This window comes from Ascaphus truei, chromosome 7 (genome assembly GCF_040206685.1).
Source record: "Ascaphus truei isolate aAscTru1 chromosome 7, aAscTru1.hap1, whole genome shotgun sequence".
Taxonomy (NCBI): domain Eukaryota; kingdom Metazoa; phylum Chordata; class Amphibia; order Anura; family Ascaphidae; genus Ascaphus; species Ascaphus truei.
Window position 1 is genome coordinate 110,607,753 of NC_134489.1, and position 25,249 is coordinate 110,633,001.

At 58.6% G+C, this 25,249-nt stretch overlaps 1 protein-coding gene across 1 annotated transcript in view; it reads left to right on the forward strand.

Annotated features, from left to right (window-relative positions):
* Positions 1 to 25,249, forward strand: part of LOC142500019 (kalirin-like) — a 297,527-nt gene that overhangs the window by 94,299 nt on the left and 177,979 nt on the right. The window contains exon 4 of the mRNA XM_075610076.1: positions 18,768 to 19,014. Within this exon, the coding sequence (XP_075466191.1) occupies positions 18,768 to 19,014 (247 nt within the window). The remainder of the gene's footprint in view (positions 1 to 18,767; positions 19,015 to 25,249) is intronic.

The following is a 25,249-nucleotide window of genomic DNA, read 5'->3' on the forward strand; positions in this document are numbered from 1 at the left end:
CTCAGCCCTGCGTATAAACTCAGCTCCCTGTATAAACTCAGCACTGCGTATAAACTCAGCCCCCTGTATAAACTCAGCCCCCTGTATAAACTCAGCCCTGCGTATAAACTCAGCCCTGCGTATAAACTCAGCTCCCTATATAAACTCAGCCCTGCGTATAAACTCAGCTCCCTGTATAAACTCAGCCCTGCGTATAAACTCAGCCCTGCGTATAAACTCAGCCCTGCGTATAAACTCAGCCCTGCGTATAAACTCAGCCCCCTGTATAAACTCGGCCCTGCGTATAAACTCAGCCCTGCGTATAAACTCAGCACTGCGTATAAACTCAGCCCCCTGTATAAACTCGGCCCTGTGTATAAACTCAGCTCCCTGTATAAACTCAGCCCTGCGTGTAAACTCAGCTCCCTGTATAAACTCAGCCCTGCGTATAAACTCAGCCCTGCGTATAAACTCAGCCCTGCGTATAAACTCAGCTCCCTGTATAAACTCAGCACTGCGTATAAACTCAGCCCCCTGTATAAACTCAGCCCTGCGTATAAACTCAGCTCCCTGTATAAACTCAGCCCTGCGTGTAAACTCAGCTCCCTGTATAAACTCAGCCCTGCGTATAAACTCAGCCCTGCGTATAAACTCAGCTCCCTGTATAAACTCAGCCCTGCGTATAAACTCAGCACTGCGTATAAACTCAGCCCTGCGTATAAACTCAGCACTGCGTATAAACTCAGCCCTGCGTATAAACTCAGCTCTGCGTATAAACTCAGCCCTGCGTATAAACTCAGCCCTGCGTATAAACTCAGCCCCCTGTATAAACTCAGCCCTGCGTATAAACTCAGCACTGCGTATAAACTCAGCACTGCGTATAAACTCAGCCCTGCGTATAAACTCAGCCCTGCGTATAAACTCAGCCCCCTGTATAAACTCAGCACTGTGTATAAACTCAGCTCCCTGTATAAACTCAGCTCCCTGTATAAACTCAGCCCTGCGTATAAACTCAGCCCTGCGTATAAACTCGGCCCCCTGTATAAACTCGGCCCTGCGTATAAACTCGGCCCTGCGTATAAACTCAGCCCTGCGTATAAACTCGGCCCTGCGTATAAACTCAGCCCTGCGTATAAACTCAGCCCTGCGTATAAACTCAGCCCTGCGTATAAACTCGGCCCTGCGTATAAACTCGGCCCTGCGTATAAACTCGGCCCTGCGTATAAACTCAGCTCCCTGTATAAACTCAGCCCTGCGTATAAACTCAGCCCCCTGTATAAACTCGGCCCTGCGTATAAACTCAGCTCCCTGTATAAACTCAGCCCTGCGTATAAACTCAGCCCTGCGTATAAACTCAGCCCTGCGTATAAACTCAGCCCTGCGTATAAACTCAGCCCTGCGTATAAACTCAGCTCCCTGTATAAACTCAGCTCCCTGTATAAACTCAGCCCCCTGTATAAACTCGGCCCTGCGTATAAACTCAGCTCCCTGTATAAACTCAGCCCCCTGTATAAAATCAGCCCTGCGTATAAACTCAGCCCCCTGTATAAACTCGGCCCTGCGTATAAACTCAGCTCCCTGTATAAACTCGGCCCTGCGTATAAACTCAGCTCCCTGTATAAACTCAGCACTGCGTATAAACTCAGCCCCCTGTATAAACTCAGCCCCCTGTATAAACTCAGCCCTGCGTATAAACTCAGCCCTGCGTATAAACTCAGCTCCCTATATAAACTCAGCCCTGCGTATAAACTCAGCTCCCTGTATAAACTCAGCCCTGCGTATAAACTCAGCCCTGCGTATAAACTCAGCCCTGCGTATAAACTCAGCCCTGCGTATAAACTCGGCCCCCTGTATAAACTCAGCCCTGCGTATAAACTCGGCCCTGCGTATAAACTCAGCCCTGCGTATAAACTCGGCCCTGCGTATAAACTCGGCCCCCTGTATAAACTCAGCCCCCTGTATAAACTCGGCCCTGCGTATAAACTCAGCTCCCTGTATAAACTCAGCCCTGCGTATAAACTCAGCCCTGCGTATAAACTCGGCCCTGCGTATAAACTCAGCCCTGCGTATAAACTCGGCCCTGCGTATAAACTCAGCTCCCTGTATAAACTCAGCCCTGCGTATAAACTCAGCACTGCGTATAAACTCAGCCCTGCGTATAAACTCAGCCCTGCGTATAAACTCAGCCCTGCGTATAAACTCGGCCCTGCGTATAAACTCGGCCCTGCGTATAAACTCGGCCCTGCGTATAAACTCGGCCCTGCGTATAAACTCAGCCCTGCGTATAAACTCAGCCCTGCGTATAAACTCAGCCCTGCGTATAAACTCAGCCCTGCGTATAAACTCAGCCCTGCGTATAAACTCAGCCCTGCGTATAAACTATTTGGATCCTTTCTCTGCGCTAAGTCAGGCTGCATAATAAGTACTATAATGTAAATGATGACGCAGATTGTCTCCGGACCGCGGGACGGGATTTCTTGGGGCTCAATGTGATACGTTCCAGACACCCGACCCCCACAGGACAGATACGCGTCACAAAGCACTGCGGTGCTTAAAGGGTTAACCCTGCCTGCTGCTGACCTGGCAGTGTAAGGCCCTGCCCATAGCGCAGGATACGGCGTGAGCCACGTAGCCCGCGCCAAAGCACTAGGATGCCAATGGATGTGCGCATAGTGGCTAGCGTGTGCACGTGCGCTGCAGGGAGAGCGGCGCTTCACGCTACAAACAAGTTTGTATTTCCAGCGTGACGCCGGGTCACGCGCAGAGCGCTTTCCACTATGGGCGCGGCCTAAGGGTTATGTGTGCATGGACGCCAATCACGGGTTTTATCTGTACCAAAGTAAATCTGTCAGACACAAGACGGGGTCCGGGGTCCGGACGGGGTGGGATTTAGTAACCGTGGCCCGTCCCTCACAGTCCCTGCAGAGAATAGAAGTGGGATCTTGATGAGACCTCATTCTGTGACACCCCATTCTGTGACACCCCATTCTGTGACACCCCATTCTGTGACACCCCATTCTGTGACTCCCCAATCTGTGACACCCCATTCTGTGACACCCCATTCTGTGACTCCCCAATCTGTGACTCCCCAATCTGTGACACCCCATTCTGTGACACCCCATTCTGTGACTCCCCAATCTGTGACTCCCCAATCTGTGACTCCCCAATCTGTGACACCCCATTCTGTGACACCCCATTCTGTGACTCCCCAATCTGTGACTCCCCAATCTGTGACTCCCCAATCTGTGACACCCCAATCTGTGACACCCCAATCTGTGACTCCCCAATCTGTGACACCCCATTCTGTGACTCCCCAATCTGTGACTCCCCAATCTGTGACTCTCCAATCTGTGACTCCCCAATCTGTGACTCCCCAATCTGTGACTCCCCAATCTGCCTCCGACGCATTATAATAACCTCCTGACGTTGCTGATTCCCTCCCAGCCGGACCTGCTGCTTTGTCTGGCGTTCAGCTCCCACAGCTCGGGGCGCAGATAAATATCGGGGCCAGCGGGTCACACATCATCTGAGTCACTGCGGGACACGGGCTCTGCGCTCACACTGCGGGACACGGGCTCTGCGCTCACACTGCGGGACACGGGCTCTGCGCTCACACTGCGGGACACGGGCTCTGCGCTCACACTGCGGGACACGGGCTCTGCGCTCACTGCGGGCACGGGCTCTGCGCTCACTGCGGGACACGGTCTCTGCGCTCACACTGCGGGACACGGGCTCTGCGCTCACTGCGGGACACGGGCTCTGCGCTCACACTGCGGGACACGGGCTCTGCGCTCACACTGCGGGACACGGGCTCTGCGCTCACTGCGGGACACGGGCTCTGCGCTCACTGCGGGCACGGGCTCTGCGCTCACTGCGGGACACGGGCTCTGCGCTCACTGCGGGACACGGGCCCTGCGCTCACTGCGGGACACGAGCTCTGCGCTCACTGCGGGACACGGGCTCCGCGCTCACTGCGGGACACGGGCTCTGCGCTCACTGCGGGACACGGGCTCTGCGCTCACACTGCAGGACACGGGCTCTGCGCTCACACTGCGGGACACGGGCTCTGCGCTCACACTGCGGGACACGGGCTCTGCGCTCACACTGCGGGACACGGGCTCTGCGCTCACACTGCGGGACACGGGCTCTTCGCTCACTGTGGGACACGGGCTCTGCGCTCACACTGCGGGACACGGGCTCTGCGCTCACACTGCGGGACACGGGCTCTGCGCTCACTGCGGGACACGGGCTCTGCGCTCACACTGCGGGACACCGGCTCTGCACTCACACTGCGGGACACGGGCTCTGCGCTCACACTGCGGGACACGGGCTCTGCGCTCACACTGCGGGACACGGGCTCTGCGCTCACTGCGGGACACGGGCTCTGCGCTCACACTGCGGGACACGGGCTCTGCGCTCACTGCGGGACACGGGCTCTGCGCTCACTGCGGGACACGGGCTCTGCGCTCACTGCGGGACACGGCTCTGCGCTCACACTGCGGGACACGGGCTCTGCGCTCACTGCGGGACACGGGCTCTGCGCTCACTGCGGGACACGGGCTCTGCGCTCACACTGCGGGACACGGGCTCTGCGCTCACACTGCGGGACACGGGCTCTGCGCTCTCACACTGCGGGACACGGGATCTGCGCTCTCACTGCGGGACACGGGCTCTGCGCTCACACTGCGGGACACGGGTTCTGCGCTCACACTGCGGGACACGGGTTCTGCGCTCACACTGCGGGACACGGGCTCTGCGCTCACACTGCGGGACACGGGCTCTGCGCTCACACTGCGGGACACGGGCTCTGCGCTCACACTGCGGGACACGGGCTCTGCGCTCACACTGCGGGAAACGGGCTTTGCGCTCACACTGCGGGACACGGGCTCTGCGCTCACTGCCGGAGACGGGCTCTGCACGGACACTGCGGGACACGGGCTCTGTGCTCACTGCGGGACATGGGCTCTGCGCTCACTGCGGGACACGGGCTCTGCGCTCACACTGCGGGACACGGGCTCTGCGCTCACTGCGGGACAGGGGCCCTGCGCTCACACTGCGAGACACGGGCTCTGCGCCCACTGCGGGACACGGGCTTTGCGCTCACACTGCGGGACACGGGCTCTGCGCTCACTGCCGGAGACGGGCTCTGCACTGACACTGCGGGACACGGGCTCTGTGCTCACTGCGGGACATGGGCTCTGCGCTCACTGCGGGACACGGGCTCTGCGCTCACACTGCGGGACACGGGCTCTGCGCTCACTGCGGGACAGGGGCCCTGCGCTCACACTGCGAGACACGGGCTCTGCGCCCACTGCGGGACATGGGCTCTGCGCTCACACTGCGGGACACGGGCTCTGCGCTCACTGCGGGACACGGGCTCTGCGCTCACTGCGGGACACGGGCCCTGCGCTCACTGTGGGACACGAGCTCTGCGCTCACACTGCGGGACACGGGCTCTGCTCTCACTGCGGGACACGGGCTCTGCGCTCACACTGCGGGACACGGGCCCTGCGCTCACTGTGGGACACGAGCTCTGCGCTCACACTGTGGGACACGTACTCTGCGCTCTCTGCGGGACACGGGCTCTGCGCTCACTGTGGGACACGAGCTCTGCGCTCACACTGCGGGACACGGGCTCTGCTCTCACTGCGGGACACGGGCTCTGCTCTCACTGCGGGACACGGGCTCTGCGCTCACACTGCGGGACACGGGCCCTGCGCTCACTGTGGGACACGAGCTCTGCGCTCACACTGCGGGACACGGACTCTGCGCTCTCTGCGGGACACGGGCTCTGCGCTCACACTGCGGGACACGGGCTCTGCGCCCACTGCGGGACACGGGCTCTGCGCTCACACTGCGGGACACGGGCTCTGCGCTCACTGTGGGACACGGGCTCTGCGCCCACTGCAGGACACGGGCTCTGCGCTCACACTGCAGGACACGGGCTCTGCGCTCACACTGCGGTACACGGGCTCTGCGCTCACACTGCGGGACACGGGCCCTGCTCTCACTACGGGACACGGGCTCTGCGCTCACTGCGGGACACGGGCTCTGCGCTCACACTGCGGGACACGGGCTCTGCGCTCACTGTGGGACACGGGCTCTGCGCCCACTGCGGGACACGGGCTCTGCGCTCACTGTGGGACACAGGCTCTGCGCCCACTGCGGGACACGGGCTCTGCGCTCACACAGCGGGACACGGGCTCTGCGCTCACACTGCGGGACACGGGCTCTGCGCTCACTGCGGGACACGGGCTCCGCGCTCACACTGCGGGACACGGGCTCTGCGCTCACTGCGGGATACGGGCTCTGCGCTCACACTGCAGGACACGGGCTCTGCGCTCACACTGCGGGACACAGGCTCTGCGCTCACACTGCGGGACACGGGCTCTGCGCTCACACTGCGGGACACGGGCTCTGCGCTCACACTGCGGGACACGGGCTCTGCGCTCACACTGCGGGACACGGGCTCTGCGCTCACACTGCGGGACACGGGCTCTGCGCTCACTGCGGGACACGGGCTCTGCGCTCACACTGCGGGACACGGGCTCTGCGCTCACACTGCGGGACACGGGCTCTGTGCTCACTGCGGGACACGGGCTCTGCGCTCACTGCGGGACACGGGCTCTGCGCTCACTGCGGGACACGGCTCTGCGCTCACACTGCGGGACACGGGCTCTGCGCTCACTGCGGGACACGGGCTCTGCGCTCACACTGCGGGACACGGGCTCTGCGCTCTCACACTGCGGGACACGGGTTCTGCGCTCTCACTGCAGGACACGGGCTCTGCGCTCACACTGCGGGACACGAGTTCTGCGCTCACACTGCGGGACACGGGTTCTGCGCTCACACTGCGGGACACGGGCTCTGCGCTCACACTGCGGGACACGGGCTCTGCGCTCACACTGCGGGGCACGGGCTCTGCACTGACACTGCAGGACACGGGCTCTGCGCTCACTGCGGGACACGGGCTCTGCGCTCACACTGCGGGACACGGGCTCTGCGCTCACACTGCGGGACACGGGCTCTGCGCTCACACTGCGGGACACGGGCCCTGCGCTCACACTGCGGGACACGGGCTCTGCGCTCACACTGCGGGACACGGGCTCTGTGCTCACTGCGGGACACGGGCTCTGCGCTCACACTGCGGGACACGGGCTCTGCGCTCACACTGCGGGACACGGGCTCTGCGCTCACACTGCGGGACACGGGCTCTGCGCTCACACTGCGGGACACGGGCTCTGCGCTCACACTGCGGGACACGGGCTCTGCGCTCACTGTGGGACACGGGCTCTGCGCCCACTGCGGGACACGGGCTCTGCGCTCACTGTGGGACACAGGCTCTGCGCCCACTGCGGGACACGGGCTCTGCGCTCACACTGCGGGACACGGGCTCTGCGCTCACACTGCGGGACACGGGCTCTGCGCTCACTGCGGGACACGGGCTCCGCGCTCACACTGCGGGACACGGGCTCTGCGCTCACTGCGGGACACGGGCTCTGCGCTCACACTGCAGGACACGGGCTCTGCGCTCACACTGCGGGACACGGGCTCTGCGCTCACACTGCGGGACACGGGCTCTGCGCTCACACTGCGGGACACGGGCTCTGCACTCACTGTGGGACACGGGCTCTGCGCTCATACTGCGGGACACAGGCTCTGCGCTCACTGCGGGACAGGGCTCTGCGCTCACACTGCGGGACACGGGCTCTGCACTCACACTGCGGGACACGGGCTCTGCGCTCACACTGCGGGACACGGGCTCTGCGCTCACACTGCGGGACACGGGCTCTGCGCTCACACTGCGGGACACGGGCTCTGCGCTCACACTGCGGGACACGGGCTCTGCGCTCACACTGCGGGACACGGGCTCTGCGCTCACACTGCGGGACACGGGCTCTGCGCTCACTGTGGGACACGGACTCTGCGCTCACACTGCGGGACACGGGCTCTGCGCTCACTGCGGGACACGGGCTCTGCGCTCACACTGCGGGACACGGGCTCTGCGCTCACACTGCGGGACACGGGCTCTGCGCTCACACTGCGGGACACGGGCTCTGCGCTCACACTGCGGGACACGGGCTCTGCGCTCACACTGCGGGACACGGGCTCTGCGCTCACACTGCGGGACACGGGCTCTGCGCTCACACTGCGGGACACGGGCTCTGCGCTCACTCTGCGGGACACGGGCTCTGCGCTCACTCTGCGGGACACGGGCTCTGCGCTCACTGCAGGACACGGGCTCTGCGCTCACTGCGGGACACGGCTCTGCGCTCACACTGCGGGACACGGGCTCTGCGCTCACTGCGGGACACGGGCTCTGCGCTCACACTGCGGGACACGGGCTCTGCGCTCTCACACTGCGGGACACGGGTTCTGCGCTCTCACTGCGGGACACGGGCTCTGCGCTCACACTGCGGGACACGGGTTCTGCGCTCACACTGCGGGACACGGGTTCTGCGCTCACACTGCGGGACACGGGCTCTGCGCTCACACTGCGGGACACGGGCTCTGCGCTCACACTGCGGGGCACGGGCTCTGCGCTCACACTGCGGGACACGGGCTCTGCGCTCACACTGCGGGACACGGGCTCTGCGCTCACACTGCGGGACACGGGCTCTGCGCTCACTGCCGGAGACGGGCTCTGCACTGACACTGCAGGACACGGGCTCTGCGCTCACTGCGGGACACGGGCTCTGCGCTCACTGCGGGACACGGGCTCTGCGCTCACACTGCGGGACACGGGCTCTGCGCTCACTGCGGGACAGGGGCCCTGCGCTCACACTGCGAGACACGGGCTCTGCGCCCACTGCGGGACACGGGCTCTGCGCTCACACTGCGGGACACGGGCTCTGTGCTCACACTGCGGGACACGGGCTCTGCGCTCACACTGCGGGACACGGGCTCTGCGCTCACACTGCGGGACACGGGCTCTGCGCTCTCACTGCGGGACACTGGCCCTGCGCTCACACTGCGGGACACGGGCTCTGCGCTCTCACTGCGGGACACGGGCCCTGCGCTCACACTGCGGGACACGGGCTCTGCACTGACACTGCGGGACACGGGCTCTGCGCTCACTGCGGGACACGGGCTCTGCGCTCACACTGCGGGACACGGGCTCTGCGCTCACACTGCGGGACACGGGCTCTGCGCTCACACTGCGGGACACGGGCCCTGCGCTCACACTGCGGGACACGGGCTCTGCGCTCACACTGCGGGACACGGGCTCTGTGCTCACTGCGGGACACGGGCTCTGCACTCACACTGCGGGACACGGGCTCTGCGCTCACACTGCGGGACACGGGCTCTGCGCTCACACTGCGGGACACGGGCTCTGCGCTCACACTGCGGGACACGGGCTCTGCGCTCACACTGCGGGACACGGGCTCTGCGCTCACACTGCGGGACACGGGCTCTGCGCTCACTGCGGGACACGGGCACTGCGCTCACACTGCGGGACACGGACTCTGCGCTCACTGCGGGACACGGGCTCTGCGCTCACACTGCGGGACACGGGCTCTGCGCTCACTGCGGGACACGGGCTCTGCGCTCACACTGCGGGACACGGGCTCTGCGCTCACACTGCGGGACACGGGCTCTGTGCTCACACTGCGGGACACGGGCTCTGCGCTAACACTGCGGGACACGGGCTCTGCGCTCACTGCGGGACACGGGCTCTGCGCTCACACTGCGGGACACGGGCTCTGCGCTCACACTGCGGGACACGGGCTCTGCGCTCACTGCGGCACACGGGCTCTGCGCTCACACTGCGGGACACGGGCTCTGCGCTCACACTGCTGGACACGGGCTCTGCGCTCACACTGCGGGACACGGGCTCTGCGCTCACTGCGGGACACGGGCTCTGCGCTCACACTGCGGGACACGGGCTCTGCGCTCACACTGCGGGACACGGGCTCTGCGCTCACACTGCGGGACACGGGCTCTGTGCTCACACTGCGGGACACGGGCTCTGCGCTCACACTGCGGGGCACGGGCTCTGCGCTCACACTGCGGGACACGGGCTCTGCGCTCACACTGCGGGACACGGGCTCTGCGCTCACACTGCGGGACACGGGCTCTGCGCTCACACTGCGGGACACGGGCTCTGCGGGACACGGGCTCTGCGCTCACACTGCGGGACACGGGCTCTGCGCTCACACTGCGGGACACGGGCTCTGCGCTCACTGCGGCACACGGGCTCTGCGCTCACACTGCGGGACACGGGCTCTGCGCTCACACTGTGGGACACGGGCTCTGCGCTCACACTGCGGGGCACGGGCTCTGCGCTCACACTGCGGGACACGGGCCCTGCGCTCACACTGCGGGACACGGGCCCTGCGCTCACACTGCGGGACACGGGCTCTGCGCTCACACTGCGGGACACGGGCTCTGCGCTCACACTGCGGGACACGGGCTCTGCGCTCACACTGCGGGACACGGGCTCTGCGCTCACACTGCGGGACACGGGCTCTGCGCTCACACTGCGGGACACGGGCTCTGCGCTCACACTGCGGGGCACGGGCTCTGCGCTCACACTGCGGGACACGGGCCCTGCGCTCACACTGCGGGACACGGGCCCTGCGCTCACACTGCGGGACACGGGCCCTGCGCTCACACTGCGGGACACGGGCTCTGCGCTCACACTGCGGGACACGGGCTCTGCGCTCACACTGCGAGACACGGGCTCTGCGCTCACACTGCGGGACACGGGCTCTGCGCTCACACTGCGGGACACGGGCTCTGTGCTCACACTGCGGGACACGGGCTCTGCGCTCACACTGCGGGACACGGGCTCTGCGCTCACACTGCGGGACACGGGCTCTGCGCTCTCACTGCGGGACACTGGCCCTGCGCTCACACTGCGGGACACGGGCTCTGCGCTCTCACTGCGGGACACGGGCCCTGCGCTCACACTGCGGGACACGGGCTCTGCACTGACACTGCGGGACACGGGCTCTGCGCTCACTGCGGGACACGGGCTCTGCGCTCACACTGCGGGACACGGGCTCTGCGCTCACACTGCGGGACACGGGCTCTGCGCTCACACTGCGGGACACGGGCCCTGCGCTCACACTGCGGGACACGGGCTCTGCGCTCACACTGCGGGACACGGGCTCTGTGCTCACTGCGGGACACGGGCTCTGCACTCACACTGCGGGACACGGGCTCTGCGCTCACACTGCGGGACACGGGCTCTGCGCTCACACTGCGGGACACGGGCTCTGCGCTCACACTGCGGGACACGGGCTCTGCGCTCACACTGCGGGACACGGGCTCTGCGCTCACACTGCGGGACACGGGCTCTGCGCTCACTGCGGGACACGGGCACTGCGCTCACACTGCGGGACACGGACTCTGCGCTCACTGCGGGACACGGGCTCTGCGCTCACACTGCGGGACACGGGCTCTGCGCTCACTGCGGGACACGGGCTCTGCGCTCACACTGCGGGACACGGGCTCTGCGCTCACACTGCGGGACACGGGCTCTGTGCTCACACTGCGGGACACGGGCTCTGCGCTAACACTGCGGGACACGGGCTCTGCGCTCACTGCGGGACACGGGCTCTGCGCTCACACTGCGGGACACGGGCTCTGCGCTCACACTGCGGGACACGGGCTCTGCGCTCACTGCGGCACACGGGCTCTGCGCTCACACTGCGGGACACGGGCTCTGCGCTCACACTGCTGGACACGGGCTCTGCGCTCACACTGCGGGACACGGGCTCTGCGCTCACTGCGGGACACGGGCTCTGCGCTCACACTGCGGGACACGGGCTCTGCGCTCACACTGCGGGACACGGGCTCTGCGCTCACACTGCGGGACACGGGCTCTGTGCTCACACTGCGGGACACGGGCTCTGCGCTCACACTGCGGGGCACGGGCTCTGCGCTCACACTGCGGGACACGGGCTCTGCGCTCACACTGCGGGACACGGGCTCTGCGCTCACACTGCGGGACACGGGCTCTGCGCTCACACTGCGGGACACGGGCTCTGCGGGACACGGGCTCTGCGCTCACACTGCGGGACACGGGCTCTGCGCTCACACTGCGGGACACGGGCTCTGCGCTCACTGCGGCACACGGGCTCTGCGCTCACACTGCGGGACACGGGCTCTGCGCTCACACTGTGGGACACGGGCTCTGCGCTCACACTGCGGGGCACGGGCTCTGCGCTCACACTGCGGGACACGGGCCCTGCGCTCACACTGCGGGACACGGGCCCTGCGCTCACACTGCGGGACACGGGCTCTGCGCTCACACTGCGGGACACGGGCTCTGCGCTCACACTGCGGGACACGGGCTCTGCGCTCACACTGCGGGACACGGGCTCTGCGCTCACACTGCGGGACACGGGCTCTGCGCTCACACTGCGGGACACGGGCTCTGCGCTCACACTGCGGGGCACGGGCTCTGCGCTCACACTGCGGGACACGGGCCCTGCGCTCACACTGCGGGACACGGGCCCTGCGCTCACACTGCGGGACACGGGCCCTGCGCTCACACTGCGGGACACGGGCTCTGCGCTCACACTGCGGGACACGGGCTCTGCGCTCACACTGCGAGACACGGGCTCTGCGCTCACACTGCGGGACACGGGCTCTGCGCTCACACTGCGGGACACGGGCTCTGTGCTCACACTGCGGGACACGGGCTCTGCGCTCACACTGCGGGACACGGGCTCTGCGCTCACACTGCGGGACACGGGCCCTGCGCTCACACTGCACAATTACAGGGCTGGCTGCAGCACGCACCGCGGGGAACGTCGCACAGAAACACAGAATCGCAGCGCACACGCATGTTATTCGCTGCCTTTACATGGCTGCATGTTAACCCTTTAATATAGCAGTGCTGGCCCCTCTAGCAGAGAAGAGGTTAATGAACTTTAACCCTTTCACCACCTATAGCAGAGAAAATGTCAAAAGTCACAGAAATTCTCTTCCCAAATTCGTGTATGTCCCTGTGTGTGTGTGTCCCTGTGTTTGTGTGTCCCTGTGTGTGTGTGTGTCCCTGTGTTTGTGTGTGTCCGTGTTTGTGTGTGTCCGTGTTTGTGTGTGTCCGTGTTTGTGTGTGTCCGTGTTTGTCCGTGTGCCTGTGTGTGTCCCTGTGTCCGTGTTTGTGTGTCCCCTGCAGTATATGGCAGCACTTCGGTAAGGGATCGGGGTTAACATTCTGTCACGTGTCATGGAAACTCCTTGTCAGCCTAAGCACAGTGATGTCACAGGCGGTGGCAGTGTGACAGCGACGGTCTGCTCCCTGAGACACACTGCGGCTCCCTGCACACCTGAGACACCGCGGCTCCCTGCACACCTGAGACACCGCGGCTCCCTGCACACCTGAGACACCGCGGCTCCCTGCACACCTGAGACACCGCGGCTCCCTGCACACCTGAGACACACCGCAGCTCCCTGCACACCTGAGACACACCGCAGCTCCCTGCACACCTGAGACACACCGCGGCTCCCTGCACACCTGAGACACACCGCAGCTCCCTGCACACCTGAGACACACCGCGGCTCCCTGCACACCTGAGACACCGCGGCTCCCTGCACACCTGAGACACCGCGGCTCCCTGCACACCTGAGACACACCGCGGCTCCCTGCACACCTGAGACACACCGCGGCTCCCTGCACACCTGAGACACACCGCGGCTCCCTGCACACCTGAGACACACCGCAGCTCCCAGCACACCTGAGACACACCGCGGCTCCCTGCACACCTGAGACACACACTAGCTCCCTGCACATCTGAGACAAACACTAGCTCCCTGCACACCTGAGACACACACTAGCTCCCTGCACATCTGAGACACACCGCAGCTCCCTGCACACCTGAGACACACCGCAGCTCCCTGCACATCTGAGACACACCGCAGCTCCCTGCACATCTGAGACACACCGCAGCTCCCTGCACACCTGAGACAAACACTAGCTCCCTGCACACCTGAGACACACACTAGCTCCCTGCACACCTGAGACACACAGCAGCTCCCTGCACACCTGAGACACACAGCGGCTCCCTGCACACCTGAGACACACCGCGGCTCCCTGCACACCTGAGACACACCGCGGCTCCCTGCACACCTGAGACAAACACTAGCTCCCTGCACACCTGAGACACACAGCAGCTCCCTGCACACCCGAGACACACAGCAGCTCCCTGCACACCTGAGACACACCGCGGCTCCCTGCACACCTGAGACACACCACAGCTCCCTGCACACCTGAGACAAACACTAGCTCCCTGCACACCTGAAACAAAGCAGCTTCCTGCACACCTGAGACACACCGCTGTTCCCTGCACACCTTAGATACACACTAGCTCCCTGCACACCTGAGACACACTGCAGCTTCCTGCACACCTGAGACACACACTAGCTCCCTGCACTCCTGAGACATCGCAGCTTCCTGCACACCTGAGACACACACTAGCTCCCTGCACACCTGAGACACACCGTGGCTCCATGCACACCTGAGACACACAGCAGCTCCCTGCACACCTGAGACACACAGCAGCTCCCTGCACACCTGAGACACACAGCAGCTCCCTACACACCTGAGACACACACTAGCTCCCTGCACTCCTGAGACACCGCAGCTTCCTGCACACCTGAGACACATCGCAGCTTCCTGCACACCTGAGACACACCGCGGCTCCCTGCACACCTGAGACACACAGCAGCTCCCTGCACACCTGAGACACACAGCAGCTCCCTGCACACCTGAGACACAGCAGCTCCCTGCACACCTGAGACACAGCAGCTCCCTGCACACCTGAGACACAGCAGCTCCCTGCACACCTGAGACACACAGCGGCTCCCTGCACACCTGAGACACACAGCGACTCCCTGCACACCTGTGACACACACCGTGGCTCCCTGCACACCTGTGACACACACCGTGGCTCCCTGCACACCTGAGACACACCGCGGCTCCCTGCACACCTGAGACACACACCGTGGCTCCCTGCACACCTGAGACACACCGCGGCTCCCTGCACACCTGAGACACACACCGTGGCTCCCTGCACACCTGAGACACACCTGAGACACACCTGAGACACACCTGAGACACACCTGAGACACACCTGAGACACACCTGAGACACACCTGAGACACACTGCAGTTCCCTGCATCCTCTCCGTGGGCGCACTGAGGGACAGAGGCGTTTATTGCAGATAATCAGGTATCCTGAGCTGGGGACATTGTTACAGCTTCACTCCGAGTTACTATGAGACTTTGGCATTAACTCTTTCATTACTGGCAGAGGATAGACAGCAGTGTGGGCTAGATTAGCTAAGTGGTGTTACTCCTGTGCTGGAAACAGCCCCGGTCCCTGAATGTAAGGGCCACATTCACCTTGCTAGAAGGGTGAGGGGCCCTGCCAGAAATCGTTAATTGAAGTAGCGCTGCGCGTGGTAAATCTGGGGGTACAGGGAGCCCCCGGTGGGCAGCATATGGGGGTACATGGAGCCTCCGCTGAGCACTATATGGGGGTACATGCAGCCCCTGCTGAGCTGTGTATGGGGGTACATGGAGCCCCCACTGAGCTGTATATGGGGGTTCATGGAGCTCCCGCTGAACAGTGTATGGGGTGCATGCAGCCCCCGCTGAGCAGTATATGGGGGTATATGCAGCCCCCGCTGAGCAGTATATGGGGGTACATGCAGCCCCCGCTGAGCAGTATATGGGGGTATATGCAGCCCCCGCTGAGCAGTATATGGGGGTATATGCAGCCCCCGCTGAGCAGTATATGGGGGTATATGCAGCCCCCGCTGAGCAGTATATGGGGGTACATGCAGCCCCCGCTGAGCAGTATATGGGGGTACATGCAGCCCCCGCTGAGCAGTATATGGGGGTATATGCAGCCCCCGCTGAGCAGTATATGGGGGTATATGCAGCCCCCGCTGAGCGGTATATGGGGGTACATGCAGCCCCCGCTGAGCGGTATATGAGGGTACATGCAGCCCCCGCTGAGCAGTATATGGGGGTATATGCAGCCCCCGCTGAGCAGTATATGGGGGTATATGCAGCCCCCGCTGAACAGTATATGGGGGTATATGCAGCCCCCGCTGAGCAGTATATGGGGGTACATGCAGCCCCTGCTGAGCAGTATATGGGGGTATATGCAGCCCCCGCTGAGCTGAAGATATTTTAAACAAGTGAATGAAGCGAACATTTATTCTGCCCTGTCCCCCAATAAATGAGGGGCGCGGAGAAGGAACTGGTGTCCTGTGGTGTTTGTGATTAGTGCTGGGCACAAAAGTAATTAACCAATTAAAATCATTGTGCTTACGCCTGCAAACAATTAAGTATCAATCTGAAGCCGTGTGTTATACAGACACAGTCGGAAGCAGTGTGATATACACACACACAGTCGGAAGCCGTGTGATATACACACACAGTCGGAAGCAGTGTGATATACACACACAGTCGGAAGCTGTGTGATATACACACACAGTCGGAAGCCGTGTGATATATACACACACAGTCGGAAGCCGTGTGTCATACACACACAGTCGGAAGCCGTGTGATATACACACACAGTCGGAAGCTGTGTGATATACACACACAGTCGGAAGCCGTGTGATATATACACACACAGTTGTGTGAATTCACAAACTAGCACAATCAGGTAGGCACCGCACTACTATCCTAAGCAGTGAGGCAATGCAGAACCTCGCCGTAGTATAAGCGCTGCACTGTACATCCATATATGGGCAGTGACGCGTGCTGTAAGGGATTCCACATTCACAAAGCGCAGGAAGGGGAGCAGGTACTCCGAGGGTAGATGAATGAATAATAGTTAATAAAAGTATGCAGTGCTGAATTGGTGTACTAAATAGTTTAGATGCTTTAAATGCTTGCAGTATGTATATTTTTATTTACATGGCGCCATTTATGTACACAGCGCTTCACAGCAGTAATACATGTGATGTGCTGAAACAAAATGTTTGGTGTGTGTGTGTATATATACACACACACACACCAAACATATATATAAAAAAATCACTTGTTCGTTTTCCATAATTTGGTTCTTTAGAATTCGTGGCAAAAATCCAGGAAGATAAAAATAATGTATTAATACTAAAACATCGTGTTAATATCTGCAAAGAAATATATCTGTTATATGCAGAGCAGTGAACATTTGCGTAATATACAAGTAAATGCCTTTGACCCAGATTCATAAAGCACCGGTACTGATCAGCTCTCCCGATCTGGAATTAAAGCCCAGTCACTTAAATGGGTGTGACCGCCGGTTCCAGTGCGCTAAACTGAAGCAGCCCCTGTATAACGTGTATAGTATCCGTGTATAGTATCCGTGTATAGTGTCCGTGTATAGTATCCGTGTTTAATGCAGAGCAGTGTGTATTTGTGTAACATGCAAGGCGATGTACGTGTCACAGAGAGACGGTGTCTGGGTACTGTCTGGCGTGGAACTCTTTGCCGTGAGAATAGTCTCTGCTCCCAGGTGTGAAGGGTTTAGGTTACCGACATCTCCTGTTTCTTTGCCTGGAAGCTCCGGCCCCCCGGAGGCGAGAACCCCCGGTGGTGAGGAGCACCCCGGCCCCCCGGTGGTGAGGAGCACCCCGGCCCCCCGGTGGTGAGGAGCACCCTGGCCCCCCGGTGGTGAGGAGCACCCTGGCCCCCCGGTGGTGAGGAGCACCCCGGCCCCCCGTTTATTTCATGTGAATGCGCTTGGAAAACGTGGTCCGTGTCTGTGGAACAGCTGAGCCGTCTTGAACAGTTGTTTCATAATTGAAGATCTGTTGAGTAGCTCTATAAATATAATAATGAAAGTAACACATAAATATATATATATTGTCCCGGAAATGGTGGCGGGTCTGGGCCAGGCCTGCAGTGATTGGTGCTTAGGAAGGGACATTACCATTACTGCAGCTGCATGGTTATTATATTACAATATTATTGCCCAACTGCACATCGCGTCTTCACAGGTTTCATTTCCTCTGCGCCGATGGTTAATAGCTTTAATAATCCTAAACCCTGGGTGGCTCAACTCCTGTCCTCAGTAGGGTGCTGTAGAGATAGGGGATGGGTGCTGTAGAGATGGGGGGTTGGGTCGGGTGCTGTAGAGATAGGGGGGGGGGTGCTGTAGAGATGGGGGGTTAAGGTAGGGTGCTGTAGAGATAGGGTGGGGTGCTGTAGAGATGGGGGGGGGGTTGGGTAGGGTGCTGTAGCGATGTGGGGTTGGGTGGGGTGCTGTGGAGATGGGGGTGGGGTGCTGTGGAGATGGGGGTGGGGTGCTGTGGAGATGGGGGATTGGGTAGGGTGCTTTAGACATGGTGGGTTGGGCAGGGCACTGTACAGATGGGGGGGTTGGGTGCTGTAGAGATGGGGAGATTGGGTGGGGTGCAGTAGGGATGGGGGATTGGGTAGGGTGCTGAACAGATGGGCGGGTTGGGTGCTGTAGAGATGGGGGTGGGGTGCTGTACAAATGGGGGAGTTGAGTAGGGTGCTGTAGACATGGGAGGGTGGGGTGCTGTACAGATGGGGGGTTGGGTGCTGTACAGATGGGGGGACTACTTCCAAAGCCTTCTGATGTTGTTATCTGAACATGTGAATGAATGCACTGAGAGATGCTTATTAAGGGGTAGCCATCTGTAATACTGTATCATGCAATTTGATTAACCAAGTCCGAGATAAGGAAGCAGAGAGCCAGCAACCCATTCAGGGACTGTTATTTCATCCTATTTCTCTTGTGGTTGCTAACTGCATGAATTGCCATGAGGCTGTTTCGCTGACTGCCGCCCACCTCTCTCCTCCTGCAGCTGTCCGGGGGCTGTGAGCTGACCGTGGTCCTGCAGGATTTCATTGCCATTCACAGTAGTGAGCTGAGCATCCAGGTGGGGCAGACGGTGGAACTGCTGGAGCGCCCCAGCGACCGGCCCGGCTGGTGTTTGGTGCGGACGACAGAGCGCAGCCCCCCCCAGGAAGGCCTGGTACCCAGCAGTGCCCTGTGCATCTCGCACTCGCGCAGCAGCGTGGAGATGGAGTGCTTCTTCCCTTCCGGAAAAGGTAGGGTCCGACCTTCCCCCGTCCCGGTAATATAACGCGGCATATGGAGTCCGTACGTGTTACTTGTCACACGGATAATATCGTGATACTGGTCATCATGATAAACATCAATATATATTGTGGTGTGTGACTCCTTTTGCGTCATCTGGTATATCCCGACGCAATTAAATGAAATGCCTGTTCTTTATGTATATTCTCGCGCACACAGAGCGTGACAGAGGCGTGTAATACATCTCTATTCATATGTAGCCAAATGACTTGTGTACAGTATATGTAACATTGTATATGTGCTCAGCATCTCCGGGGGTCTCATGGGGGGAAGGTTCCCCTCGGGGACCCGATATGTTCAATGAATATACAATGTATTTGAGAAGTAATTTGTCATTTTGATCATTTTCTGTGCTGGTCATTTCTACGCCATCACCTACACATCCAGTGATATAGCTGCATCCTGATATATATATATATATATATATATATATATATATATATATATATATATATATATATATGTATATGTGTGTATATATATATATACTGATATATTGTTGCACAAATATTATTCCTTGTCCCGGACAAAAACGAACCCCTCAGTAATTGAAAAGCGCGTTCTTTGGGTGGTTTTTACTGACGCCACCAGCGCCGATTCAATCCTCGGAAAGGAAGTTAGTTGGATTTCGTGTGGGGAGTGCTCCTTTTTGTACCTTCTTTCCTTTTGTAACCACACGTGGACCAGAACACGTGGACCAGAACACCCGTGTATCTGCTTTGGATGGTGCTGGAAACCTCGACCTGTGTAAGGTTTTATATCAGACCGTGTAACCCCCGCTGGCTCTGAAAAGGTTAATGCTGTTCTTGTTGTACTTACCTGCTCAGGTAGCTGTCCCCCTGTCCTCCTGTCCCCCTGTCTCTCTGTCCCCCTGTCCTCTGCATCTTGGTGTTGGTTTATCTGTTGTAAAACGTGTGCAGAAAACAGCCTGGGATTGATCAGTTCTACTGGATTTTTTTTTCCGTTTTCTGGTAAATCTGGTGCTGTTTCCTTCTAGCTAAGAGCAGAACTCTGATAACGAATCCTGCGTGTTTCCTGCGCCCTCGCTTTTTGCGTGCGACTTTATAAATCAGGTGCATGTTGAGGGCAAGAGAAGGTGAAACAATGATTCAGAGTTTATACGTAATCCCCAAATAGCGGTGGCGTTACCTTTTGCGTCGCACTATTGCGATGTCTGAAACTCGAAGTGGAGTCGTTAGCAGCTCGTCTGTGTATATGATAATAACTCTTAAATTGGCGCCACTGGCAACGCATCATTTTCACGTTTCACAGTCATGCGTCCGTGTGTAATAATTACATCTGCGTGATGTGTTCCGCACACGCCTTTAAACCCGTGACTTTTGGGGGACCTCCCCCCAGAGCCCCGCAGAAATCGCGCTGCACACAGGAGGGGTAATTGCTGTGTCTATTGTATTCTGTAGATCAGTCTGAATACGCCCCCACGTGAATGTGGGGTGTTGGGCAGGACCCCTGGAGTACCTCATCAGGCCGAATTCATTAACTGCGGCCCCTCCTCCAGGGCCTTGCGCTATTCTCAGGAATATCAGACGCTGCCAGGGAGCGTCTGCAGCGATTACAGCGCAGAACATGTGCGTTACACATGCTGCCTCTTCTCGTTTGCTCTGATTGACACCTGGTCCCTGTAGCTGCATAATTAAGGGATATTAAATTATGAAGTGTCGTTAATCCAACTCAAAATTGGGATCTAAAACAGGACGGCGCTGTTGTGGAGCGCGTTGAAGTAAATTAGGAATAGATGCCTCCGCCTGTCGCTGTGGCATTACCGCCCCCCACACATACTGTCTTCTGCCTCCCACCTCTAATTGGGGGCCTTGTTTATACGAATCACAAGCTGCCCAGTTAACGAGCTTCCTCTACATCTCCGGGGACTTTAAATCGGCCCCAATAACTAACGTTTTGTTCATTTTTTACCCATTCTGCTCCTTTTTTCCACTGCCGTAACCTCTGTGCTGTTAGTTTTTTCTGGATGAAAGCATACGTATTTTATCTGGAATAAATAATGGGGAATAATACTTTTATGCCTTGTACCAGGATTTGCAGAATAATAATTATTCTCATTTTGCCACATGCTGGTTTCCGCTTCCACGTATTTCTGTGTGGCGCTGTGGTACGCGTGGCGCTGTGGTACGCGTGGCCTGCATGCTGCATCCTTGGGCTGATAGCAGGAATCCCTACAAAGCAGCAAAGCATGTGGCATGTTCAGAGCGTGTGGCATGTTCAGAGCGTGTGGCATGTTCAGAGCGTGTGGCATGTTCAGAGCGTGTGGCATGTTCAGAGCGTGTGGCATGATCAGAACGTGTGGCAAGATCAGAGCGTGTGGCAAGATCAGAGCGTGTGGCATGTTCAGAGCGTGTGGCATGTTCAGAGCGTGTGGCATGTTCAGAGTGTCTGACTGGTTCCCACTCACTTTGAAGTGTGAATCCTGTGAATCCGGGCCTGTGCAGAACCTCTGGAATCCGGGCCTGTGCAGAACCTCTGGAATCCGGGCCTGTGCAGAACCTCTGGAATCCGGGCCTGTGCAGAACCTCTGGAATCCGGGCCTGTGCAGAACCTCTGGAATCCGGGCCTGTGCAGAACCTCTGGAATCCGGGCCTGTGCAGAACCTCTGGAATCCGGGCCTGTGCAGAACCTCTGGAATCCGGGCCGGTGCAGAACCTCTGGAATCCGGGCCGGTGCAGAACCTCTGGAATCCGGGCCTGTGCAGAACCTCTGGAATCCGGGCCTGTGCAGAACCTCTGGAATCCGGGCCGGTGCAGAACCTCTGGAATCCGGGCCGGTGCAGAACCTCTGGATTCCGGGCCTGTGCAGAACCTCTGGAATCCGGGCCTGTGCAGAACCTCTGGAATCCGGGCCGGTGCAGAACCTCTGGAATCCGGGCCTGTGCAGAACCTCTGGAATCCGGGCCGGTGCAGAACCTCTGGAATTCCTCCCAGACAATTCATATTAACCCATTCAGTGACAGAAGTGTCTGCAATGTTCTAGCTCTAATCTAGATGCTATATTTTATATTATCGCGCTGTGTACGCGGGCACAGTTTATCCCGCTCCATCCGCGGGCACAGTTTATCCCGCTCCATCCGCGGGCACAGTTTATCCCGCTCCATCCGCGGGCACAGTTTATCCCACTCCATACGCGGGCACAGTTTATCCCGCTCCATCCGCGGGCACAGGTAATCCCACTCCGTACGTGGGCACAGGTAATCCCACTCCGTACGTGGGCACAGGTAATCCCACTCCGTACGTGGGCACAGGTAATCCCACTCCGTACGCGGGCACAGGTAATCTTGCTACGTACGCGGGCACAGGTAATCCCACTCCGTACGTGGGCACAGGTAATCCCACTCCGTACGCGGGCACAGGTAATCTTGCTACGTACGCGGGCACAGGTAATCCCACTCCGTACGCGGGCACAGATAATCTTGCTACGTACGCGGGCACAGGTAATCCCACTCCGTACGTGGGCACAGGTAATCCCACTCCGTACGCGGGCACAGGTAATCTTGCTACGTACGCGGGCACAGGTAATCCCACTCCGTACGTGGGCACAGGTAATCCCACTCCGTACGTGGGCACAGGTAATCCCGCTCTGTACGCGGGCACAGGTAATCTTGCTACGTACGCGGGCACAGGTAATCCCACTCCGTACGTGGGCACAGGTAATCCCGCTCTGTACGTGGGCACAGGTAATCCCGCTCTGTACGCGGGCACAGATAATCCCACTCCGTACGCGGGCACAGATAATCTTGCTACGTACGCGGGCACAGGTAATCCCACTCCGTACGTGGGCACAGGTAATCCCACTCCGTACGCGGGCACAGGTAATCTTGCTACGTACGCGGGCACAGATAATCCCACTCCGTACGCGGGCACAGGTAATCCCACTCCGTACGTGGGCACAGGTAATCCCGCTCTGTACGCGGGCACAGATAATCCCACTCCGTACGCGGGCACAGATAATCCCGCTCTGTACGCGGGCACAGATAATCCCACTCCGTACGCGGGCACAGATAATCCCGCTCTGTACGCGGGCACAGATAATCCCACTCCGTACACGGGCACAGATAATCCCACTCCGTACGCGGGCACAGGTAATCCCGCTCTGTACGTGGGCACAGGTAATCTTGCTGCGTACGCGGGCACAGGTAATCCCACTCCGTACGCGGGCACAGGTAATCCTGTAGCGGGCACAGGTAGTACAGCTGCGTACGCGGGCACAAATAATCGTCGCAGTGAGCACAACTGCGTACGCGGGCACAGGTAGTACAGCTGCGTACGCGGGCACAAATAATCGTCGCAGTGAGCACAGCTGCGTACGCGGGCACAAATAATCGTCGCAGTGAGCACAGGTGCGTACGCGGGCACAAATAATCGTCGCAGTGAGCACAGGTGCGTACGCGGGCAGAGTTTTCAGATGATCCTATTTCACATGGATTTGGTTATTTTCCTGCAGGGTCAGAGGTCTAATTAGAAGGCTGTGTGAAAGCAGTGACCAGAATGTGAGTCACACAAACAAAGTGACAAACCGCTCGCCCGGTGATACAAAATATATAGGACTTGGTGCATAGGGAGTAATCATGAACAAATGACCACTAGGGGTCACTAAAGCCCTAAAATAGTGCACTCAGAAGTCTAAATCAACAGGAAAAGTGTGTGTGTGTGTGTGTGTGTGTGTGTGTGTGTGTGTGTGTGTGTGTGTGTGTGTGTGTGTGTGTGTGTGTGTGTGTGTGTGTGTGTGTGTGTGTGTGTGTGTGTGTGTGTGTGTGTGTGCGCTCTCCCATAGTTTAGGGTATAATTACCACTAGTTAAGGGCGCAAAGATGGGGTGACGGTAGCAATCCAAAATCATTTCAAACAAAATAATAACATCTTAATAGTAATCTCAAATAACAACGAAAAAAATGACAAATATATACAGTCTAACAAAGGTTAAAATCCTCAATGGAGAGACGGCAGAGAAAGTAAACCACTACATATTAAGGGGCCTATGCAGAGAGCAGCGAATTTTAAAATTGGCGAATTTATTAAAAAGTAGCTTTTTTGGAGAGTTTTATTCTCCATATGCAGAAAAGTGCGAATTCTGCTATGTTTAACATGGATGCGTGTGGCGAGTTTAAATTGGCGAGATGCGCGCTTCAGAAACGTGTAAAAACAAATTCGCGCCTTTTTTTTCCCATTGCAATGGCCGCGAGCGGCAGCTTCTTGCCAATTTTTTCTGGCGAGGCAAAAAGGAGACAATCGCGCCATTTTATTGGCGCGAACAGCCGCTAGATGCCGTTCGCGCCTCTCTGCATTAGGATATTTTTAAAACTGGCGAGATTGAGGTTCTCGCCAGCCGCGAGGCGAGTTTTACAAATAGAAAAGAAAAATTGGCGCGTTTTTCGGAACTCGCCATTTTCTGCGCGATTTTCTCCAAAAAATGGCGAATTTCGAAATAGCGCTGCTCTCTGCATAGGCCCCTACTGTAAGTCTTTCTACTTTCTATATTAAGAGACTTAATATCCAGCGGTTTATTTTCTCTGCCGCCCGACTTCTCAGGGAAACCTTTTTATTACACGCAAAACAGCGACCGTTCTAATGCGCAGAATCCTGCGGGATTACCAGCAACAGGACCTGTTATTGGGAAACCATTAACGTGTTAATAAACCGAGTACTAATAATACTTTCTGCTCGCCCTTCCCCCCCCCCCCCCCCCCCCCGTTGGAATGAAGCTGTTGCAATCCTGCGTGGAAACAATAGTCTTGGAAGTGGGAGCTCCCTGTTACCCAACCCGACTCGATGCTGAAGGGAACCCCACTGTTTCCGGGCAGATTACCCGCACGTTGCCGAGTGAAAACCTATTGTCCAAACAATGTGTCATGCCGTGTAAGTGTCACCGTGTCACCGTGTCACCTGCGTATTGCTGCTTCAGGGTGTGGGTGTGATGGAGGCTTATAGGGAATAATAAGAGGATTACTTGTATATAATGGAATGTATCTTTTATTGTTTCATCCTTCCTTTAAATACGTTTTCCCGTCCTGTTACTGACGTTTCCGGGACCGGTCACGCCCGCTCGTGGAATAGAAGCGCCCCCCCCCCCTTTTTCTTTACAATATAAAAACCTCCTTTCTCCCTAAAATAAATAAAACAATTACCCACCAACACCTTCCTTCAGCATCACGTCGTCGGTC